The following is a 23,701-nucleotide window of genomic DNA, read 5'->3' as shown; positions in this document are numbered from 1 at the left end:
GAATCTAGTAAAGAAGACTGGGAAGTCATGGATCCGAATATAAAAAGGTTGAGAAATATCTTTAAATACCTATATTACCTATATACCTAAATACCTATATACCTACGAATATCATAATTTAAACATAATATAATTATATAGACTAAATAATAATAAAAACTATGACTAAAATGTTTACAACTTAAAATTTTTAATGATATATAAGAAACATGAAAAAAACGAGGCATATAAATAAAAAAAATACTTTAAGCGTTGAAGAAATTGCTTCAATAATATAAGAATAATTAGTGCGTATAAATTGAAATATCTCACATGATGCGGTACTAACCCGCACCCTCATGGTAGAGGACCGGCACCGCAACCTCCAGGCCACCACAATACTTTAGCTCACACAAGTTAGTACTTTCTCACATCCGTCTAAAAGTCGAGATATAGCTAGATTAGATATAGCTTTTCTATTTTGAAAATAAGAGACATCGCTCTCAGAACATACAACGTGTAACAAAATTACCATATACATCAAGAAGCGCTGATGAATACAGGTTGAATAGAATCTCTACACGAAGTTTCAGCTTAAATTTAGGTTTTGGAAAAATTCATAACTTGGTACCATGAAAACATGAGTTTAAAAAACCCTTCTCGTATCGTTTGTTATGTTATATAGAAACCGTGCAATTGATATGTATACCCCTTTTTGTTACAGGTTGTATAACATCATTTTTGGAATAGCTTTGTTATATGATAGAAAATCTCAACAACTGTTTTATTAAGGTGTAGTTTATTAGAATATTGACTAAGAACTTGCTGTAGCTATAGCTATTTACAATTCCGATACCATATATGAAAGAGTCTATAAAGATAAATATGTTTAAAGATACAAATAGTATAAAGATACATATTTATCTTTTGTAGAATGAATGATCATTTTAAAGTGAATTTAAAAATCTACCTAACGCTATTGCCAATAAGAACTAATTTTAATCAATTTTTTTGATCCCGTTCATACTATTATGGTAAAATCGTCATAAATCATTTTGAATATTATTTATAAGTGAAACTTACAAATATCTCAATATTTGGCTTCTGAACCACATACACAACCATTATAATCTCCTATTCCTCGTAAAACTCAAATTCTACCTACACATTAGAACAAACCTCGTCGACACATATCGGTCTAAAAGACGTATACCACGCCGCTATACCAAACGTACGCATAGATGGTGCAATAGAAGTGCTTGTTATAAATACAGTGGGCCTGGCAAGACCTGCATCAGTGTCAGTTCAGCTCCTGTCGGCTGTGTCGAAGAGGACGAAAGTGACCTTTGAAATTGTGAAAATGCGTGCCTTCCAAGTAAGTGCGGTGGTTTTGTGCGTATTATTTTTTAAACGTAAAGAGCAACAGTTTGTAAGGGGTGTTTTAATTAGTTCTTTATTTTTAATGATAATGATAATTATTATTGTCTGATTACGACAATTACATGTACGAGTATAAGTCATAGTCATATTCGATTTCTTTTAAAAACTAAATTCATCTTTATTAAAATGATGCTTTGCTTATAACGATCGAATTAACAATTCAGTTTTATTTTATTAAAATTATTATACATCATTATCATTTCGTAGTTAATGGGAAACAAGATTTTCAAGACTGTTTCGATTAGAGCTTTTCATTCAATAACCAAATAATACATAATTCTCAAATGCGTATGAACATAACTACCATTCACTATAAATATTTAAAATGATAAAATAACTAAATCATAACCAAACCAAAAAAAAAAATAGACCAAAATCTCAACAATATTTTCAGCCTAGTACCTAATATTGATCTACGGAATCCTGAAGTATTAACTAGTCCCTTTTTAAATTTTGCTTTAGGCCCTTTTTGAGATCTGATAATGAAATTATTAGGAACCAACGGACTTCCTGAAAAATGATCAGAATTTCTATTCCAGACCTTAAAAATAATATTAATATTCGTAAAAGTAATAATAAAGGCACACACAGGCTAATTTCTCTCATTTTACATTTGGATACATATCACACAGACATAAACAGGTCACCATCTCGGTGATCGACTTTTGTCGACTTAAATATATTTATGTGTATATTTACAAAGTTTTTAGCTACAGCATAGCTTTTTTGAGGGGGTTAAATCATCAAATGACTTCTCCCGCCTTGGACGAGGCGAGAGGGAGTATCAGACTCCTACTGACTAAAAACCACCCCGTTCCTACTCCTGCTTTTTAAGCCGGAGCCCCGGTACACTTACTAAGTAGTCCGTAGCTTTGGAGTTGTTAGATAGCTTAAAAATGTTTATTTACGTGACAAACGGTTATATCATCACAAAAAACGCGTATTCATTACCGTTACAGTACATTTAACAACGATTCGAAGTGAATAAACGTAACGTAGTAAAGTTATGGGAAATATCGATATAACAACATGACTAACACGTAATCAGTTATGTAGTAGAAAAGTTATTTTTCATTGTTTACATAGTACGTAATGAATCGTACTCTACTCGAGTGTAAAAACGTATGCTTTTTGTGCATGCATACATTCTTAGATAATTATCTTTTATTGTTCTTCAATTGTCATTTCCAAATACATGGTTCACATCACGTTTGATAAAAATGAGCATTACAACGTGTGTTTTATTTAAGCTTTAACTAAAAGTATGGCAATGGTTATTATTATTATTTATTTATTCATTAAAAAGGTACATGGTATAACTTATAAACTAGAGTAAAGTTTAACAAAACTATACATATACCGTTTTCATTACATTACATGAAATTAATGATTAAAAAAATGTGAAATTCATTACATTAAACGCCGCGGTCGATCACTGTTAACTGACGCTTAGCAGAGGATTTGCCTTCAATAATTTCATTTCGGCAGTCAATGCTTTAATATATCTAGTAACTGAAATATCAAACTGATCTCATAATTACGACTCAAACCTGAAATTGGTCTATACGTACACCAAAACATCGTTTGTTTCCTACAAAAAAAAATCGGAACATGATATGAAAACACATGTACTTTTTATTAGATCAAAGCTTCCTGCGTTTGTTTTTGCTTCTCCTATTGTTATAATGTCTTCATAATATACCCACGATCGCAAATCAAAACAGTTACCAATTTAATCTGACCTCGAAACATGTAGACAGGCCATGTAACGAGAGCTCAGCTAATATTGACTAATGACTTTAATTTTGTTTGGTTGTAAACTATTATCTCACTGTGTATGTATTAGCATTGTTATCATATGTGATGAATGAAAATAATCAAATATGAACCGTATAACACTGACCTTAAATGTCACTATTATAATTAGTGCGAATTTTCTTGATTGTAATTCTATTGTTATTTGGAGCGAATTGTATTGTTTTTGTCTTTTTGCCCTTGTATACGGTCATGGTATTTGTTTGTAAATCACGTTATATTACTTCAGTATTAATAGAATCAGTGTTGCATTTTCTGCTAGTAGTCAATTTTATTTTTCATTCATTAAAAACCATGAATGATTCAGTGACTAACTGCCGTACTCCGAGACATTTAATGATTATTTAAACTATTCCTTAGTAACGATTTTGTTCAATAACAATAACTAAGGACTGGGTTAAGCAATAATTTAATGACTCTGAGTGCGGCGGTATATACATTATTGATTCAGTCTTTAGTTCATCTTAGTGTTCTAAAACTTTTAATGTATATTTATTCATTCAAACATAATTATGTGAAGCCTGTGTAACAAGTACAAATAATGGCCTCCTTTTCAATGTTGGTCATAGTGGTCATTCACTAGGAAAAGTCAAATACCCGTGACAGCTAAGAATTTCACTGCAACCAATAACGCTATTATTATTATTATCCAATAACAATACACTATACTAGAGTCAGTAGTTTAACTTTTACTCTGAGCAGTCCATGAATAACAATTTATAGATCATACACACCAAAGTTTTGTATGTGAATAACGGTGATGACGGGGTATGAAAAATAAGAATCTGTTTAGTCCGGCAGTTAGATAATGGAAAAGTATTAGACACTTTTATTTTGTTATATAACAGAAATAAAACATTGTATATGTAAAAGTATTCGGCGTTCTGATTGCCCGGCTCGAATAAACCGACCAAGCGCCGAACGTACTCACGTTTCGATACTCATATTAAGGGTAAAAAACTCTAGTAAAAAATAAGTTTGATTATTTGTTCCAGGTTGTTATATTCGTGGCCGTGTGTGCTGCTGCTAATGCCGGCTACATTGGTGCTGGGTATGGAGGTGGTTTGTCAGGCTATGGAGGTAGCCACGGAGGCTACAGCGGCTACTATCCAGTCCAAGCAGACTATGGACACGGACATAGCCAGGATTATTATGTAAGTAGCTTATTTTATTGTTAACCATTTTAAATGAAAAAATGGTTGTCACATGGACGGCACCGCTAAACTATGGATTTTTAATCTTAACGTAAACGTAATAAAGTTAAAATTACATCTGTCTTTAACAAGGAATTTCAGAAACATATGCACGAATTCTAAAAGAAATAAACAATACCTTTCAAGCATTAAATAAATACTGTATAATCCTTTTTCTTATTTACCTAAACGCTCTGATAAATATTCTGATAAAATCACATCCAATGTTCATAAATCAGGACATCGAAGCACTCTAAACACGTTTTCATATAAACAAGTATCATCTTTATTTAAGATTGCATAGGGTTTAAAGTTCTTTACATAGGTACCATGGTATAAATCGTCACGCTTATGATGTTTACTCACCATGACGTCCCATACTTGAAAGTTTGCGTCACACTTGTCATTTGTATTGTGAAGTTTGAGGAAATTCGGATATGAGTTGCCTCATTACACTGCCTTATACCGGAAAGTAAAAATTTGTCATTACGAAATGATAAGCGACTATTTCTTAAATCAGTTTAAATAGGTATTTTTCGTAGTAGTAGATATTAGAACTACAATTGATTTCAAGGCTTCAATTGTAAAGTATAATTATGGTTTCATATACATTAAATGTTATATTATTTTCAATAATAACATATATATACAATTAATATTTCCTCATTTAGTCAATACAGTTACATTCAAAAACAGAAGATAGTAAGAAACATTATGCGCGCGTTGATGTCTTTTGTTCCACAGAATATTAATACAGTTGCTTCGTTGAATGTTTATTGTTTTATGACATTATATTCATGTTTTCATATATAATTTACCGTTAAGATGTTTTTCAAGATTTTCTAAATATTTTTCAGTCATACCCAAAATACTCGTTCGATTATGCCGTAGCAGACCCTCACACCGGTGATCATAAGACGCAGTGGGAGAGCCGAGATGGGGATGTTGTCAAAGGTACGATATTATATAACTATTTCATAAATAATTATGATCTTATTTGCAGTGCAGTGACTATTGATTTGATAATTTAATTGTTGAAAACTACGCTATCTATCATACTGATAAAACAATAAAATTTCGCAGGCGCTTATTCCCTGGCCGAACCAGATGGCACCACTCGCATCGTAGAATACACAGCTGACAAAATCCACGGTTTCAACGCCGTAGTCAAACGCATTGGTCATGCGCACCACCCACAACACTACAACACTCATAGCTCAGGTGGCTACTACTCCCACTACTAGATGGCGCTGTACAACATACCACGTGGTTCCAATGACGCCCGATAGATGGCATTGCTTTAAGTTTAATCAATAACCCGAATAATTCTTAAACCAGTGTCAGACTGTGATATTAACTTCGATGTATATTTATAATGTTAAACGTGCGTATCGAAATATAATATAATTATCAGAAAGGTAATTATTACTGTATTAGCTCGTAAGGTTTGTAAAGTAGCGATGAATCGTTAATTGTTTTGATACAGCGGGATGAAAAATAAAGAAAACTACTTACTAGACACGTGTTTCATTTTTTGCTCATTCATAAATGAAAGTGATGAATTAAGCCGCTTTTCCTGCTGAAATTCATCATCGTTACAGGAGTAGTCGAAGCATGAAACATTGTTGAGCGGTCATTAATAAATATTACAAGGACGTTCACACGTAAACGTCATTTGTGATTGTAAAATTATTCAATCCTTTAATGTCTACATCTTTTAACTTAAACGATTAGACACAACGACATAATGTCGTGACCGACATCATTTTTCAAAACACAAGCGTAATTTGACAATACTAATTCAGTTACAAGACTTTTAAACTTATTGTTGGCAATATTTGTGTTTTAACAATTGTGGTAGCAAACTTGAGTGCAGAGAATTAGGTTTGATTGTAAAGTAATGAAATTTTATTTCTGTTCTATTCAGTTCTAAAGACTAACGTCTTGTGAAAATTCCTGACGTTTTCATGGCCGGTGCTTACCACTTGCCAAAAAAGTAGTAGAGTTACTCTTGTATTAAAAAAATGTTATGAAAATTAAGCTATAATAATCTGCTACTAAAATAAATTATGTACTCTTGCCAAGAAAATTAAAATCAATTTTGTCACATTCAAGTAATCATCAATAAAATCTGTGTAAGTATCCATTACTTTTACTGTTTAGTGTGAAAACAGTTTTACTTATAGACGAATGACGTCAGTGACAGTGTGTCGTTACATTGATGTTACGCTTCAACAGTTGGAATACCTGATATCAGGATATTGGTTTAATACTACGTTAAAGAAGCGACGTATGTCACTAACACCAATAAATTACTTTCTTTTGACCATTGTTTTGACTATAATGATAGATGTATGCGATTACCGCTCTATTCTTACTTTTATACAAAGCCGTTTTTTGCATAACAATGCCATTAATCTTATTCTAGCATCGCTTGTTTCTTTGTTAAGTAGATTATCGGAACTGTTTATCTTTTCAGTCATTCCGGGTGTGCACCGGAAAATTCTTGAAGAAAGATTATATGTTTGGGTTCCTCATATTTGTACCCATAGTCCTACACATATGGATTGAAGACTTTGTAATATTTGTACTGATCAAAGTATGTTTGCAGATGGTAATTAATCTTTCATCTCCGAATAATTCCATTCCTATGTTGGAAAAATGTTGAAAATAAAAATGGAAGCATGCGAACACTAAGCCTTTCATTTTAATGGTCATATAAAATTTCATTAGTGGAATATTAGTACATTGTCGTGTATTTGCAACAATGTAAAAGTTCCTTATTGTAGTTAGATATTAAGTGCATTTCCCATTTTTTTAAAACAGTTCGTATACTGTCTTATATTCGTATATAAGCTTTGGTTGGGTTGCTCTTACAAATCCACTACTTTTAAACCAAACATAATGGCAAGTAACTGCTTCGTTGGTCTCGGATTCAGTTCCTGAGAAGGGCAAAGTAGGTATATACTATATTTACCATAATTGAAAGTATATTTTTTCAGACACATCGAATTTATAGCATCACTGGTGAAATGTGAACATTACATCGTATATGTACAATTTTGCATATCTGTCTACTTTGTGGAAGATAAAAAATGTGACGATAAGTTTACTTTTATTTATTATTTTAATTATGATATGGAACAGTATTTTTAATTATTTAAGAGGCTTATGATTACAAAAGCTGGTAAAAGCAAGGGCCGGGAGCAAAAAGTCGACAATAAACGTATGCAGAACTTACTTTCATTAACTGACATTGTGTCAAGGTCTTCAATACATTTCAAACTGGCTCCGAATATCGTAATATTGTCAGATAATGATTACAATTGCAAATTACGACATTTACTATTGTGCGTTATGCGTTAACTGTAACTGCAATGACTTTCATGCGATCATAACTGAAAGCGTTCACTTTCATTGATTTGCATGCTGGTATGAAATTTTATTTTAATTAATTACTTATCGATGATTATACATTGACTTTTACGTTTCGAATTTTTTCATCAAAAGGAGCTGTTTAGTGGCATTTTCATTTAATTTTCCAAATTATTTTCTTTTTCTCCTCTCCTGTATTAGAGACATTGTATTGTATTGATAGTTTGACCATTAAAAGTCCTCATATTTTTTCTTGTTCTTTTTATTATTTACTGAACTAAAGATATTAAATGTTGTGAATTTATTTGTTACAGATTGATTCATAAGATCTTTACGACTAAAATTTTTTCAAGCATGAAAGTGGCAATTAGTCGTTAACATTTAAAAGATAAATTTTATAACTTGTCTCTTTAAAGTGTAAGGCACAATTATCTGATAGTTACCGGTAACTGATCTACAATTACATGTATCACATCCTAGTCCAGTAATTGTCACGTGTGTATGTGTGGGTGTGTGTAACACACGCTCGCCTGGGGGTGTTCCTGTGTGCGTTTATAAATAGGTAAGTGGTGGTCGTCGCGGCTCGTCTCTATCTGGCTTCAACCTTGAAATGGACAAGTTTATAGTAATTTATTAATATTTTTTTCTATGGTTTTTGTTTTGTTAATATCGTGACGTGTATATGGTGGGATACAGTAATCATGGATAAAGCGCTTGTGATATTGGTATGTAAATTTAATTAATTTAAATTAAATTTTAGTAATTTACAATGACAATAAATTATTATTTGTATTACATAATAATATATGACAAAAGCTTGATTAAGATTTTTGTTATATTACTCAGTAAAATTGCAATGTTATCATGTAGTTAAAATTAAGTTATTTTCTATTCATTTTAGATCCTCTTGGCAAATTTGTTAGCATCCAATTGTCAAGAAGGCGATTATGTGGAAGACATTATAGCGCAGACGCCTGACAAAGTGAGTAAAATCAAATATGATTTCGTTTTCATTTAGTGTATACATTTGTTATTTTCTTATTCTTAAGTACTTATTGTAATCTATCTAATCTTAAGTATTAGGTATTGCTTTACTAGTAGTAATCATTTTGTATGAAATGGAAATCTTTTGCATTTTCTTGATATTTGTGTTCAAGCCATGCTTTAGCTAAAAATGAAAATGAATAACGTTCTCAATATAGGTAGATCAACAAATAATATTATAATTTATAATAGAAAATCTTTCAAAGATATTCTTTTTATTCGTTTGTGTATTGTGTTTTATTATAATTCCGGACATCTTCTCACACATTTTTTTTTGTTATAAAAGCGTCTATGGGTTATTTAAAAATACATTTCCTTAAACATATTTATATTCAAATACATATTTGCTATATCTTAGAATACAATATATTTCATAGCCAATTTCGTTTATGAGATGCGCAGCAGTAGCTCATTCCTTGCTTTAAGCTTTTCATACCTTTTTTCATCCGTATGTTTAATCTATATGTATATGTTGTGTAACAATATGTAACTTGTCGATACTCAGTGTTTATTAGGTATAAACCAATATATATATAAGCACATAAATATAATTTGACATACATAGAAATTCATAAAAGAATAGGAAGATACATAAAATGTCACGAACAGGAACAAAAACTTTCTAGTACATACTTAATGGACAATAAATAATTTCTAATATTAAGTACTTAGTGTGACATAAAGAGCCATTAAAACTAAAACAACTATAAACCGTTAATAGCACGATTGTAAAAAAAAAACTTCTTTCGATCATAAAACACGATAGCTCACGCGTTTCACTATAATACTAGAGCGGCGGTCGCATGCGCCTGTCAATTTAAATACGCAAGTAGGCGTCGAAATTATAATTATACGTATAATTACTTAAATTAATATCTGCATCATTTTCTTTGTTTATTAATTCGATATTAATGCGCATTTTAAGTAGATCATTGCTTTTTGCAATTACATAGCTTTTTTTGATGTGGTAAATTAACCGTGTTATGTTCTTTTTTTGGTTTGAATTCACTTTTTAAATAATGTAAGTAAATGTAAATGTTAAATTGAAACTTTAAATGTACGTCATATAAAAAATCTAATTTTGCTTCGTATTGTAATATTCCACACTATCGTACCATTCCGAACCTTTATCGCTATTCACTTGATTTATATACCTACGTGTCGCGAAGTTCGGCATTTTATACTAAAGAATAGTATATTGTAAAATTTTTATTAAAACAATAATATCGAATTCATCAATCAGAAAATTTTAAATATTATTAGATTCATGGCATACAATCATGTATTAATAATTTTAAACATAACATTGTTTAACATTGTTTACAAATGTTTAACTTCATTCACTCTACTACTGTTTTACCTCATACATGTAATTTTACTATTTACATACCGTAACCGCGTATTTGTCGTTTATCACAAATTTTTCCTCATTCTTGTATCCTTTCATTTGAGACACGTCATCCCATTTGTATCTGTTTTATCCAAGTCACTGTGTTAATTAACAACATTTTTAATAGTCCACAACATCATCAACACTTTCTATCTCATGTTTTTGTTACATACAATGAAGATATCAATCAGTTATTACATTTTACATCTGATTATAATTCATTCCTCTGCTCTCCATTCTCTTCCTATTATTACAAGGATTATAGCAATTACGTAAGATAATCGAGTTATATATAGAGATATAATCAATCATAAATAATGAATAATTCATGTAAATGTAGTATTAAAACTTTCTAAAAGGATTGCTCTATGTTTAAATAGGTAATTATCATTAGGATTAATATGTGAAAGATATGGTGAAGTTCAGATCTAGAGTACAATTTTAGGTTTTCTAAGGCATTCAAGTATACAATCACCACTTATCCGTCCATGAGTTTATCTGTAATAGGAAATTACTAATCTTCAATTTCGTAACTGTAACTAGACAAAAAAAACCTTAAAAACTCTCTTTAAAAGACAACGAATATTCATATAGTTTCGAAATCATTATATTAGAAAGACTTCCTAATATCACAAGTATTTCGTATCCTATGCTATTTCTGGCCCGAAATGGAAAAAGCTCGAGACTCTTTCAGTCTCGAGCTTTTTTCATTTCAGACAGGCACACTAATTAAGACACAGCACAAACCATATTGGTTAATTAATGCTTCACTTTACAGTAATAAATTAGCATTAATTTATTAATCAATACACATTTTAATCTAGCATGTAATTAATAGCAACATGACCAAGTATTAATCGTCTAATCGCTGGTACATTCTAGGGTAAACTATTAATTTCAATTCATAATATCTTAATTGTCCCTAATTCTTACTGTCAAGGTATTAAAATTCCATAAGATTCAGGACATATGCACCATTCATTCCAACGTGGCCTTCCACAATCGCTACCACCTGCGCTAATTGGACTTGGATCAATGAAATTCTAGTTCTAGATCTTTGCAGGTTATTTTTTGCTGTAGTTAAAGGTAGGTTGCGCTTATCAGTGACGAGGCTTGCAACATATTAATACACACAAATACTCGCACTATTGAAAGTGGTCACCGAATGTCGAAACGAATGCGGCCACCGGTTGTCTGGTTCACCCACTTTTCTCAAAGCAACGCGACTAGTACAACTGTTACACTGCTCTACTTGGTCGCTTTTAATAATTATTATTTTTTCTTTTTACATATTATGCAAATCATAATTGCAGGAGCGAGGTACACGAACGCTTGCCAATTAGTACGTTGTCATTGGATTTTTTACTTAGTAAAAGTTTCATCACTTTCGATATTTTTTTTAATGTAATCGTACGCCGCAAACCATTAATTAACAATGTTATCGATTACCGTTTCCATGTGCGTAAAAAATCGGTGACAATGTGTAATTTTATACGTTGAATTAAAATTGCAATCAATTTAATCCAAATTCATAAGATTCGATTTGTATTGATCAAGTTGAGTGTGAATTATGTATAATACATACATACATACACTTCACAACACTCTAAAAAAGTGAATCTTGTTGAGCGAATCGAAGCGGAAACGAACGAAAGTGAACGATCCGTCATTGACATTGAGTAACGGCACGTGATGCGCACGCGCACCTGTCTTGCTCATCTTGAACTTGACAAGAAGATGGCCGTCGACAAGTGACATTTATGCCACCAATATTTATATAAACATCGAGAAACATGTTAACGGATGTCGAACTTAAATAATTTGGTGGATTTATATTTTAATGGTAGATTTAATATATGGATTTAGGTGAATTATAAACGTAATTATGTTGATTGATTTTGTAGCTACGAAAGTCGAATTTTAACAATATTTTTAGAGGTGACATCAAATACTTTAATAATGTATAGAATTTTCAAAAATGTTGAATAAATAATTTAGCACATAATAAATCAATGTAGTATATGAAACAATTTCACAAAGTATTTTGTCTAGAGTCATTCAGAACAATGTAACCTCAACGTTGGGCAACGTCTAGTCGTGATCGAGAGTGATAAATGCCGCACGCGTTACGCCTAATGGTTTGACAGACAGCCAGACATTAATACACTCACTCACTCTACCTGATTGTAATTACCTGCATACCTTTGTTATGGAAACGATTAAATCCCTCATTAGTTATTCAGAATATTAAACTAAAATGGCTGAACATGCAATCAATTGTCATAATGAGTAAAATACCGAATTATTACACGCAAGCTATCGCCTCACATATTCTCCGTTTTTTTTCTATATAGAGACATCACAACGTAATTATAGTGGAAGGAAAAAATGTCGTTTGAATTAATGAGTGAATGCTTTTGTTTTTATTGACAGGGAAAATCAACTTACTCGTTCAGCTATGGCGTCACTGATGGCAGAACTGGAGATGTTAAACAAGTATGGGAGTCACGAGATGGTGACACTGTTCAAGGTATAAAACATTTGTTTTAATAATGTGAAATTACTAATAATCGTGTTTATGAAAACTAACTAAAAACTTCTTGTATGAAATATTTATGGAAACTGTAAATATTTACAGAATTTTTTTGGAAGTTGGCTAATACTAATTTTATTATGAGATCATTATTTTTACATATAGGTAACGATCTCCACATTACTCTTCGAGTATCGCCAAAATAAAATCTTCAAGAAAATTGTAATAAATCATGAATGATGGTTATAAGCGAATACTTATAATGTATTTTGATATGTTGCTCACTATCTGTTCTCTCTATTTTACAGGTCACTACAGTGTACTAGAACCAGACGGATCTACAAGAACCGTCGAATATTCAGCAGGACCAAGGACAGGATTCCAAGCTGTTGTTAACAGAGAAAACCAAAGACTTGGCATTGCAGACATAGGACGTAGTATACTAGAAGAAAAAGCAATGAGAGACTATGACAAGTATTATGATTTCTCAGAAGACCCAGAAGAAGACTACTACGATAGAAGACCAGCAAAAAAACCATACGAAGCTAACCGAAAGGAGTATCCTCACAAGAAAAGACCAAAACATCCATCGTATGATCATCCTCTAGACTCAGAAGCCAGTGAATTTGCACACAGTATTGCCATCAAACATCCACGCGATGAGTTCTCAGAATTTGATCCACAAAGTCACGTTGGGTTTAATTTCGACCCGAATTGCAAAACAAAAACTAAAAAAGAAAGCTACTTTAATAGAGACAATTTGTATTCAAACAATGTCGATCTAGAGTTGAATAAGAAATATCCACAATTTCCCCCAGATTCCTTTAGAGACTCGTACGACAAATACGCCGAACCAAGTATTGACTTTGATAGATACGTAACAAAGCATTACGGTAACGGTAACTTTAAGGGGCATAAATACGATGACTATCCCGTCAAACCGTCGGCTTCAGTGAAATATACTTTTCCAGTGATACCTGATTTGCCTGCTCCTGAAAAGTATTACCCAGATGATCTTCCTCCCAGACCAAAGAAGAAGAGACCTTACAAGCCGAGAGACCCAGAACACCGCTTCCCAAGCGATGACTTAAGTGATTACATTTTAGTTCCTAAGAAGAAACTAAAGAATACCACGCCCCATCCTGACCCTTACGATTTTAGAACACTCGATGATGAATATGAACGTCCGCAGTTTTCAAGTAACTTCGATGACACGTCACAGGATGACAGGTACCCGGGTTCCATTCGAGGAACTGGGCAGAAGGAGGTTGTTCGAAAGATAGTAAAGAAAAAGAAGAAACCTGTAATAAACCTGTTAGATATGTTCGATATTTAAGTTATTTGTTAAATACAAATTAGATTATTTATGTATACTGTACTGTGTAACTATATGGCCTAAGTCGGATAGGTTGTAATTAGAATTTTCGAATAAGAAACGTTGAGATAGACTGAAGAGAATTAACCAAATTAAAATAAAATATTGTTAAGTGTTTCTCCTATTTAAGTCGTTAAAAGACTTAATTCGAACCAAAGTTTCTTTAAACTAATTGACTGAGACGCTTTTGTAAATTAAAATGCATTTTAATTACAAACGAACCATTTATTTTTAACCTTGTCTTATTTTTATTACCAGTGTTTATTCAGAAAAGAAGAAAATGCGGCATATAAATAATATGCGTCAAATATTCCACAGGTAAATGTATAAGAAATTAAAAATTACACGAAATAAGATTCAGAAATCGAAATGTTAAAACATGCATTACGCATGCCGTGTGCGTTGCGCAAAACGGTCTCACAATGATAGTGAAAGTCCAAAGCCTCGGAAACTGGAGCGAGTGGGAGTGTTGGTGCTATATTACCTCACAAGGACGTGTACATACATTTTTATATCTGGCAATGCAAAAATATTCCTATACCGAGAATAACTAATTGGGTCACTTTGTTACGAACTGAAACCAGACGGCCGTGGCTTTTGTCTTGCCGCCGATGATATACTTTCATTTTTTTCGCGTACTTTTATGTAATTGCAGTAAATTTTAATTTTATTTATTTCGTAATATATCTGCCCATTTTAGTATAGGTCCAAGTTTGTTTTGGCTTAATTAATCAGTCGGTATTACTCACCGATATAAATTGATTATTTAAATAGTTTCTCATATTTGTTAACATTATTGTATACCTATACTTACCTGAAATAAAAAAATAATTCGATGCCAGAATTCTAGAATAATAGGGATGCTAATGTATCTGTTTTTTGGAAAACGTAAGTTATAGGCCTTACCTTCAGTATAATAATTCTCGCAATAAATACCGCTAAAACTATGCTACTAAAGTAATATTCTACAAAAAAAGGACTATTGCAATGGTCATAGTATAATCCAAAATGTGAACCTACGAACTTAATCCTCTAAACTTTATAAGCACGAAATCGTGAGATTTGATCGTTGAATATTGTTCTACGTAAAAATAGATTCAGATTTATAAATAACTTTGACATGTTTCGCTATTGGTCGGCAGGCATTTTATACACATCCGGAGCTGCGGACTACCTAGCGGGTTTACCGGGGCTCCGGTTCGAAAAACAGGAGTAGGAACGGGGTGGGTTTTAGTCAGTAAGAGTCTGACACTCCCTCTCGTCTCGCCCAGGGCGAGAAAAGCCATTGGATGATTTTGCCAACTCAAAAAAAGGCATTTTATACAGGGAAGATCTCTATCTCCCTCCGAAAATCTTGGAATCTTATTGAGTTTCCTTCACATTCATGCATCACGGTAATTCCGTGTATTTTACAGAAATCTTCGTGACCTCATGTTAAAAATAGCTAACTACGTTAAAAATAGCTAACCACGTTAAAAATAGCTGAGAAATGATTTTAACCTTTATGTAAATAATAATGATTAAAGATGCAAATCAATGCATTTTATGCGGTAAATGAACTTCTAATCATGCAAATTAACAATTTCATTCGCACGAAGTTTTAATTCGGCTTGTTGTTGCAATACCAATTATTCCTAAGCTAAAGGTAGGTATCAAAATATTTTTTCCCCTGGGAAAAACATCGGTAAGTAATCAATTAAATCATTTATTTTATACTTATACTATTTGTCGACTACAAAATTGGTCCAGTCCCTAAAAAGTAATACGAGAGCAAGGTGCTCCGAACATGTTCAAAGTGTGACATTAATGTCCCACGATTTACGCGTACTGTTATGTTTTATTATATTTAGTTGCACATGCCGTTCACTAGTGGCGGCCATGACACCGTCGGTATTGTCGCAATGCGCCTGCGCCGTGCCACGCGCCGCGAGCGCCATGTGCACGCGCAACTTATATCCCTAATCAGGGACCAGAGAAAGGTTTCCGCTATTTAATTATAATGTCAATTATGATCATGATAGCTAAATAGAACAAGATATCGGTGACATATTAGATTGAAACGTGAACGTAAAGTGGTTGTATAGTAATGTACCTAATGCTAATGTACTGACCGGTACCTACACTGCAATTAATCAAACTTGGTACTAATAGTACTAACAGCTCATAATCATATATTAGATATTACCTTAGCAATAATCACCTACGGATTTATTAAATACTTTTGTGGAGCTCTATCTAGTAAAATATTTTTATACTAATGATTCTACGTTTGCCAAACAAAATTAAAATTCCTACATGTAGGTAACGATCGTTATACCTTACATTAACCAGGTATAAAGTAAGAATGAAGCCGATAAGAAATTTGTGAAAGTAAAGGTCTTATCTTTTATGTAACATTACATTCAAAAGAATGCACCTTCCAATGTGAACTCAATCGGTACCATTTATTATTAAAAAAAAAAATGTTGCCAAGCAAGCAGCATTCCTGCTTGCTTTTAGTGCCATATTTTATTTGCAAGCATGTTAGAACTCTGATGCCCGACTCGGAGCTGTGGAAGACCAAACTGGTCACCGGGGCTCCGGCTCGAAACAGGAGTAGGGATAGGGTAGTTTATAGTCAGTAAGAGTCTGACACTCCTTCTCGCCTCATCTAAGGCAGGAGAAGAACAGAATGATTTCGCCTCTTAAAAAAAATAGCATGTTAGAAGATTTCAAATAACTTTCATACAACAAAATATTCTTTTATACATGTAATTAAATATCAAAATATTCTAAGACCAAACTAAATATGTACTACATTGTACGTAGTTGAACATTGTAGTTACATTAAACTTTGTTAAAATCTAGAATTTGTGTCACCATAATTATCTGTGCTGGCTGTAGGTATTTTAATAATTCAAGAGATATGTGATGATCAATTTTTATTGGATGAATTAATTGCATATTTTTGCTAGGTAAAATTAATATAGGAATTAATAATTATGTTCTCAGAAACACTAAACCTATTTTATAAAAATCTGCACAATTTGAAATTATGGCCAATACCTGACATTCGAAGATTAATGAACCATTAAATCCTTATTAAAATCTGTTTCAATTTCAACGATTGACCAAATATTGAAGATAATTACATATTTGCTCTACTTCATAAATTGATTGTGAGAAAAATGGCTACGGAAACTTAAACTTCTGAATCGAATAGCGGTCTACTGTGTTTTTAAGTAGAGGATACAGTGATGATCTTCCAAATATTAAATAAAAATTAATGACTTTATTATCACCCAATGTTAACAATTATGATTTTGAAAACTTAAATTGCCACTGAACATACAATTTTAATGATTCCAATAATAAGATGTTATTTTTATGGATAATAAGATGCTTTTACTGTCTGGGAGGATGGTGATAAAGAAACACCCAAAAATCGTACAAAATTAATATGACATGTCTCAGCTTAACTATCCGAAAAATGGAAAAAATACTGGTAGAAAATGCTATTAGCATTAAGACCTCTTTATGCAATTGTATAGAACTAAAGTAAATAAGTAAAATTAATTTTTCTGTTTACTTCTTGTACCTTTACAAAACAATCCAACCAACAATATTGGAACAGATTGTAGATTCTTGTGTTACTCCTAATATCCTGTTCCACGGAAACCTATAGATCACATGTGTTGTGTGCTGAATACATAAACGATTTCCATTTAACAGCAATAACACAATTTCTGAAGGAATGTGGACACTAATTGCAATACACGATCTAGACCACGCCGTATAACTTGAAATATTAACTGAATGTCGTTTGGTTTATCTCTTATGTCTTAAAAATATTAGTGCTTATAATAAAAATATATAGGGTCTAGATCATTTAATAAATGACTACTTAATAAACTTAGATTTATCAAATTGACGCCCAAATACTGAAATGCTACTCAATTTTAAGTTTTACTTAATATCGTGCTATCTCTGTCATTTTATAAATAATTGATAGCAGCAGAACTAATCTTAAGAGCGTCTTAAAATTGAGTAGTGTTTGAGTATTTGGACAGTCATGAGTAGTCAATTACTAATGACGTCTTCGGTGTGGCCGAGAGACGACGAAATTGTTAACGCAAAAAATATTATAATTATAAAATTCATGCAGGATACCATTCTAGGTAACAAGACTTACTTAATAATAGCATTATGTCAACAACTATGCCCAATTGGGTATTACCTTATAGATATTATATACCTAGAACATAAAACTGGATTACAGGTTGCACTTAAAAGCTTGTTATAATCATAAAATCGATGTGTCAAGATTCAAAGTTATCCGGAGCTGCTGACTACCTAACGGATTACCGGGGTTCCGGCTCAAAGCAGGAGTAGTAATGGGGTGGTTTTTAGTCAGTAAGAGTCAGACACTCTCTCTTGCCTCACCCAAGGCGGAAGAAGTTATTAGATAATTTTCCCCTCTCAAAAAATTTACAAGTTAATTTGTATTAGACATATTTATAGCATTCATACAACATTCTTATTACCCTTTCACAATAATTATGAGTTGTAAAACATTCTTTTAATACTTAAATGCCACATTCTCTCAACAGTCTCAACTAACCTGTAATTACAACATCGTAAATAAGACGCTGTAATAGAGAAATAGTATAAAAATGTAGTACAAAAACTTACCTTTTTTACACTTTAAATAGATAACTGGTTTAATGAAACAGTGATTGATGTATTCATCAGTAAGTTTCGATGCGTGTACCTCTTCTGCTAGAAGGAATTTTCTAAGCAGATTGTTATAGTTATAGGCAGATTTTAGGGAATATAATTTAAGTGACTTGGTCTTGAAACTTCAATCAGCCTGCGTAGGATGGGTAGTATTACCCTTTTGATAACCTCTTCCTATCAACTCCTATCAAGAAGTCGTTTGCCTAGAGTAGAATATATTATGATAATGCTCCTTTTTATAAAGCCTTTCTGAAAGGATAGGCAGAGGTGTTGTGTTCGAATTTAGGCTAACTAGGCCTACTGTAATAGGAGGAGGAGCCATTGAAAAAACAAAAGGCAAATTGATCTTTTAAGATCATAGCAGAGAAAAACTGTACACAGTACACGTATAGAGATAATGGTATCTTACTTAGGATTAGGTACCTTTGAAAGAAAAAAGAATGGAAAATTATGTACAGGTATGTAAGTGGTTGACACCTAATAGCGGGCACTTAGATAAATTACACCGTTCAATCTCGATGCATGGTGCACAGATTTGCATATACTTTTAGAAAGACTTCCTCTTTCGACACATACTCCAGTTGATTTGCATGATTACGTATTTTTGTGATGTACCTTATCTGTCTAATATTATAATGCGAGTGTTTGTGAGTTTGTGTGTATGTTTGTTACTCATTACCTTGAAAAGGCTAAAGGGATCAGTATGAAATTTGGAACAGGGTTGGATTATGGTTTGAAATAACATATAGGACACTTTTTACCCCACGGGCCCGCAGGCGAAGGCGCTGACAAAAGCTAGTTTTTAATAAATACTAGGTACAAAATGGGTTACATTCACTTTTATCAAACCTTACAAAGAAAAGAAAAAATATGAATGGATATTTAGTTGTATTGTATCAATTGTTGCGAAATTTTACGTTTGGGAGCAAAAAACCGCAGCCACAAGCGTTTTGTCTTTTTATATCTCGATAAATATTTTTTGATACATCTATTTCATTAATTGGTAACGTATATTGTATGAAAAGCAATTCTATTACTTATAAAATGAGAGTGTCTTTTATTGTAAAACGAATAACTTTTTTTAAAGTTATAGACGTTATTTTTTTATCAGTTCCGTTGAACACTGACATTAGTATCCGCTGTCGCAAGTTGTGATCTTGTTCCTGCGGTAATTTGATAGATTAACCAAATTAAGATCATGCCACACAGATTAAATGAACGACAAGTTTAGAATGTACGAACCTATGCAGGTTACTGCCTGGTCAGGTAAAACTAAAACAGGAAATATTATGAAGTTAGTCTTGCATTAAAATCATCACCTTCCTAAAGATTTTCAAAGATAAAATATGAATGAAATATTGGCAGTGCAATTAAAATGTTAATGTATACTAACGATCGATTAATTAATCACACAGAATATGCAGTAAAATACAAGTTAGACACTCATAGACAGGGTTCTGTATCAAATTATATAATAATAATGTAAGAAGTTTGTAGATTTTCAAAGAGATTATAGTTTAGTCCCAAAAAAATGGCAACTTTATAATTTTCCAGAATGCAAGAAGTCATGGTCATTCCTGGATTTGGAATATTTTACACAAAGCTAAAATTTTGTCCACAGTCTTTGCAATACAGGGGACTTGTAACATAATTTGTGAAAAAAGAGAGTGTTAAATTAGAATTAGGATGTTCCTTTCTGCCAACTTTTTTAATGATTTAAGTCTTTTTATTTCCTTATACTACTTTCGTTCCCCTGGTACAGAACTCTAAAAACAATATCTTCCGTCGCCTCAATGATTTATTGATACTATAGTTTTTACCTCAGAGTCGTAAAATATTATGCCACCCAAGTGTCTTATTTCCGTAGAGCGGTCGGGAAAATGCGAATATATTTAATGAATGAAATATTGCTTTGTTCCTAAAATTCCTTTTAACTTCTATAGATAAAGAATATAACACGAAAATAAGAGATCAAATTTAATATGGCTTGAATTCTATTATTTTTATTATCAACCATGATCGTCCCACTGCAGGGCAAACCGTCCTTCCTTCCACTAGTCCGTACCTTCCTTTCACTCATCTCTTCGTAGATTTCATAAATTGAATGGCAAATAGAATAAAAGTTACGGCCGGATCACTTTTTTGATTGACTTGGCAGGGACACTACCGTAGCCACGGTTTTCTTCATTCCTATTTCCTACCGTAGCCACGGTTTTTTTTTATGTTAAATGGGCCGACGTTTTTCTTCTTTCCTATTTCCTAAAATATTATTTACTGGTCACGAAATCGTTAATTATTATTTGTTTAGAAACTCCTGCAAAATTGAACAATATGACAATGACAATGTTATTATAATTTAAAATAAATTTAGGCTACGTGATCTTTCAAACATTAGGTTCACTAATATCAGTTTAGATAATATTTTGTTGGTTATGAAACCACATTTATTACAGAGTTAATAATAAAGTCATGACTTACTGACAAGTTGACATGTTGAGTTACGAAATCTATAATGAGATTGACACGCGCGAATTATAATGTTACCTAGTATAACTATATTTCACTATTTTAGGTTGTATATTAAAGTTATTTTATTGACTGCAACTGCAACTATCCAGTGCGAAATGTCGTGTTCAATACTCAAAGTATTAATTTAATTAAATACCGAATTGTCCCAACGAACTTTGCCTCTCATTATCATATCCATGGAATTAATACCTAAGATATAAAATAAAATCTCCCGATCGGTTTCGATCACGGTGGTCAATCTAACTAAAGCAACCCGCTACGCAGAAGATATTACAGTGCCCAAGTGTGTGCGCAACCACAGGTGCACTCTCTGTTCTCTCACTTTCATAACCCTTGGGAAGCAGCAGACTGACACTACCGGAGAGAGGCAGATTTGACCCAAACAAACAAACGAGGCAAACTAAATAAAATCGTTTAAAATCTCCAAATATCTATAGAAATAATCAATACCCGATTTTGTGTCCTTTCGAAGTACTAGTGTAGTAGAACGTTCGATTTATGGTTATAGATTCACAATGGTGGTACTTAATTAAAATGTATTATGCATATGTGTTAAGGACATTTATCGAGGTCTTTATATACTCCCATGTTGTTTCTGATGGTGTTATTCTAATGTGTTTTTAAAGGACACATTTCCGGTTACAACACACTGATTTGAATTTCTTTAGAGGTCTGAATACTATTACATACATACATAGGAACGGTTTGATATTTAAAGTTTTGTTAATTAGATCATCCGTCTGCTTACCGACTTATATCATAAAAAAGGGCTTAAATTATAGACGTAAATAATTAAATGCAGTAAGTACTGTCTTTCCTTTAGCGAAAAGCATATTATGTGCTGTCAAGTCTAGGATCATATAGATGTTAATTTCAACAAAAATTAAAGATCAAAATATAAACTATACCTAACCAATGATTGACAAACGAAATGAATTTCAATACACAAATAAATTTAGCTTCATAGTTTCGTACATTCTTTAATAATAAGTATCTACCCAAGACGCTATTTCGTCAGCATATTATATTTCGTCAAAAGCATGCTATTGATTTACGAATATTTTGCGTGTAACTCAATACTACACTCTTATACACATTAAGCTAAGCAAACCAGTATAAACTGACCTTCAGATGTACAAAAATTTCATATAAAGTGAGACCATGATAAACTAGTGTAGCTGTGTATACTCTCATTGGAATCTTGTTACATACGACGTGGGTGCACAGGACCTATATTTGATGAATGGCTTGCACAATTTAGCATCATGTTAGTGGATGTGGATTAAATTACTTAATTATAGAGCTGTTGTGGTGAAGTTATTTTGAGTATAGAGGTACCTACATTACATAATATTGTTATAGATAGATGATCTAAATGATAGTATGTACTTAGAAGAGGCCCATAGTCTAGTGGACTATATGACTGGACGAACAAATCAATTATTATTATGTCTCATGAAAGTTGAATTATAAATAAATCAATCATTGTCATTTTCTGCTCAGATTTGTTGTTTTTAAGTACAACTGCTAAATTTTAGGAGTCAAGTTCAAACGTTGAATGGAACAACGAAACTAAATGTTATGCGACATATTGTTTTTAATGCCCTAAAATGTTTGATTGATCTATAAAAAAATGTGCTAAATAGAACAAGGCAATCTTAAGTAACATTTATAATTTATTTTGATATTGATCAATGTTAATTGATGACACTCAATGTAGATCAATTGCAAAATTTAAGGCGAACACATCAATTACAAGGCTATTAAGAAAATTAATGTAATACCCACGCCATAACTCTAACTGATCGACTACCTATTAAACTGCTACCATATTTTACATTTGTATGTGAGACTAATTACCCAATCATAGGATAGATGTATCACTTGCATGTGTGTACCGTGAATGAAGGTATTTTTCTGATTTCATAAATAAGTCTTTAGTAAAACAGTAAAATACATAGTACAAACTGGAATATTTATGACTGAACATTTGGCACGGTGGTGACTGGTGTCGCGCGATCAATCCTGCACGTAACAACTGTTTGTGCGATCAAATTATTTTTTTCTTCGTTCTCTATCACTTTAATTACTACCCAAACAACTTACTAAAGGGGTGTACTTTATTATTCATACATACGTAAATACACACATACATAACCTCACGCTTGTCTCCTATAGGGGTACGCAGAGACAATAGAACGCCAATTGCTACGAATCTTACATACATCTTTCGCTTCATCATCATTCATACATTTACGCTAAAACTGAGCTAAACATAATCAATTAAAGACAAATTGACCTATCATAATAAA

The 23,701-nt window shown here is 32.3% G+C and overlaps 2 protein-coding genes across 2 annotated transcripts; both read left to right on the top strand.

The window, feature by feature from the left end:
* The first annotated feature begins 1,196 nt into the window (after nt 1-1,196).
* Nucleotides 1,197-5,944, top strand: LOC118261963 (cuticle protein 19-like). The gene is made up of 4 exons (XM_035573039.2): nt 1,197-1,354; nt 4,230-4,388; nt 5,285-5,381; nt 5,511-5,944. Exons 1-4 carry the CDS (start codon nt 1,340-1,342, stop codon nt 5,669-5,671), a joined length of 432 nt encoding a protein of 143 aa, XP_035428932.2. The 5' UTR covers nt 1,197-1,339; the 3' UTR covers nt 5,672-5,944.
* A 2,416-nt stretch (nt 5,945-8,360) lies between these two features.
* LOC118262047 (uncharacterized) lies at nt 8,361-14,379 on the top strand. Its single transcript, XM_035573149.2, has 4 exons — nt 8,361-8,527; nt 8,704-8,784; nt 12,670-12,766; nt 13,078-14,379. The coding sequence occupies exons 1-4, from the start codon at nt 8,504-8,506 to the stop codon at nt 14,103-14,105; spliced, it is 1,230 nt and encodes a 409-aa protein (XP_035429042.1). The 5' UTR covers nt 8,361-8,503; the 3' UTR covers nt 14,106-14,379.
* Nucleotides 14,380-23,701: the final 9,322 nt, after the last annotated feature.

The sequence above is a fragment of the Spodoptera frugiperda genome, chromosome 20, assembly GCF_023101765.2.
Source record: "Spodoptera frugiperda isolate SF20-4 chromosome 20, AGI-APGP_CSIRO_Sfru_2.0, whole genome shotgun sequence".
NCBI classification, from domain to species: Eukaryota; Metazoa; Arthropoda; class Insecta; order Lepidoptera; family Noctuidae; genus Spodoptera; species Spodoptera frugiperda.
This window is presented reverse-complemented; position numbering and strand designations above follow the sequence as displayed.

Coding starts and splice junctions, on each gene's coding strand:
- LOC118261963 (XM_035573039.2), top strand. Junction 4,389..5,284: donor GACATAGCCAGGATTATTAT/GTAAGTAGCTTA, acceptor AATATTTTTCAG/TCATACCCAAAATACTCGTT. Junction 5,382..5,510: donor AGATGGGGATGTTGTCAAAG/GTACGATATTAT, acceptor AAAATTTCGCAG/GCGCTTATTCCCTGGCCGAA.
- LOC118262047 (XM_035573149.2), top strand. CDS start 8,504: ATGGATAAAGCGCTTGTGATATTG. Junction 8,528..8,703: donor ATAAAGCGCTTGTGATATTG/GTATGTAAATTT, acceptor TATTCATTTTAG/ATCCTCTTGGCAAATTTGTT. Junction 8,785..12,669: donor TAGCGCAGACGCCTGACAAA/GTGAGTAAAATC, acceptor TTTTATTGACAG/GGAAAATCAACTTACTCGTT.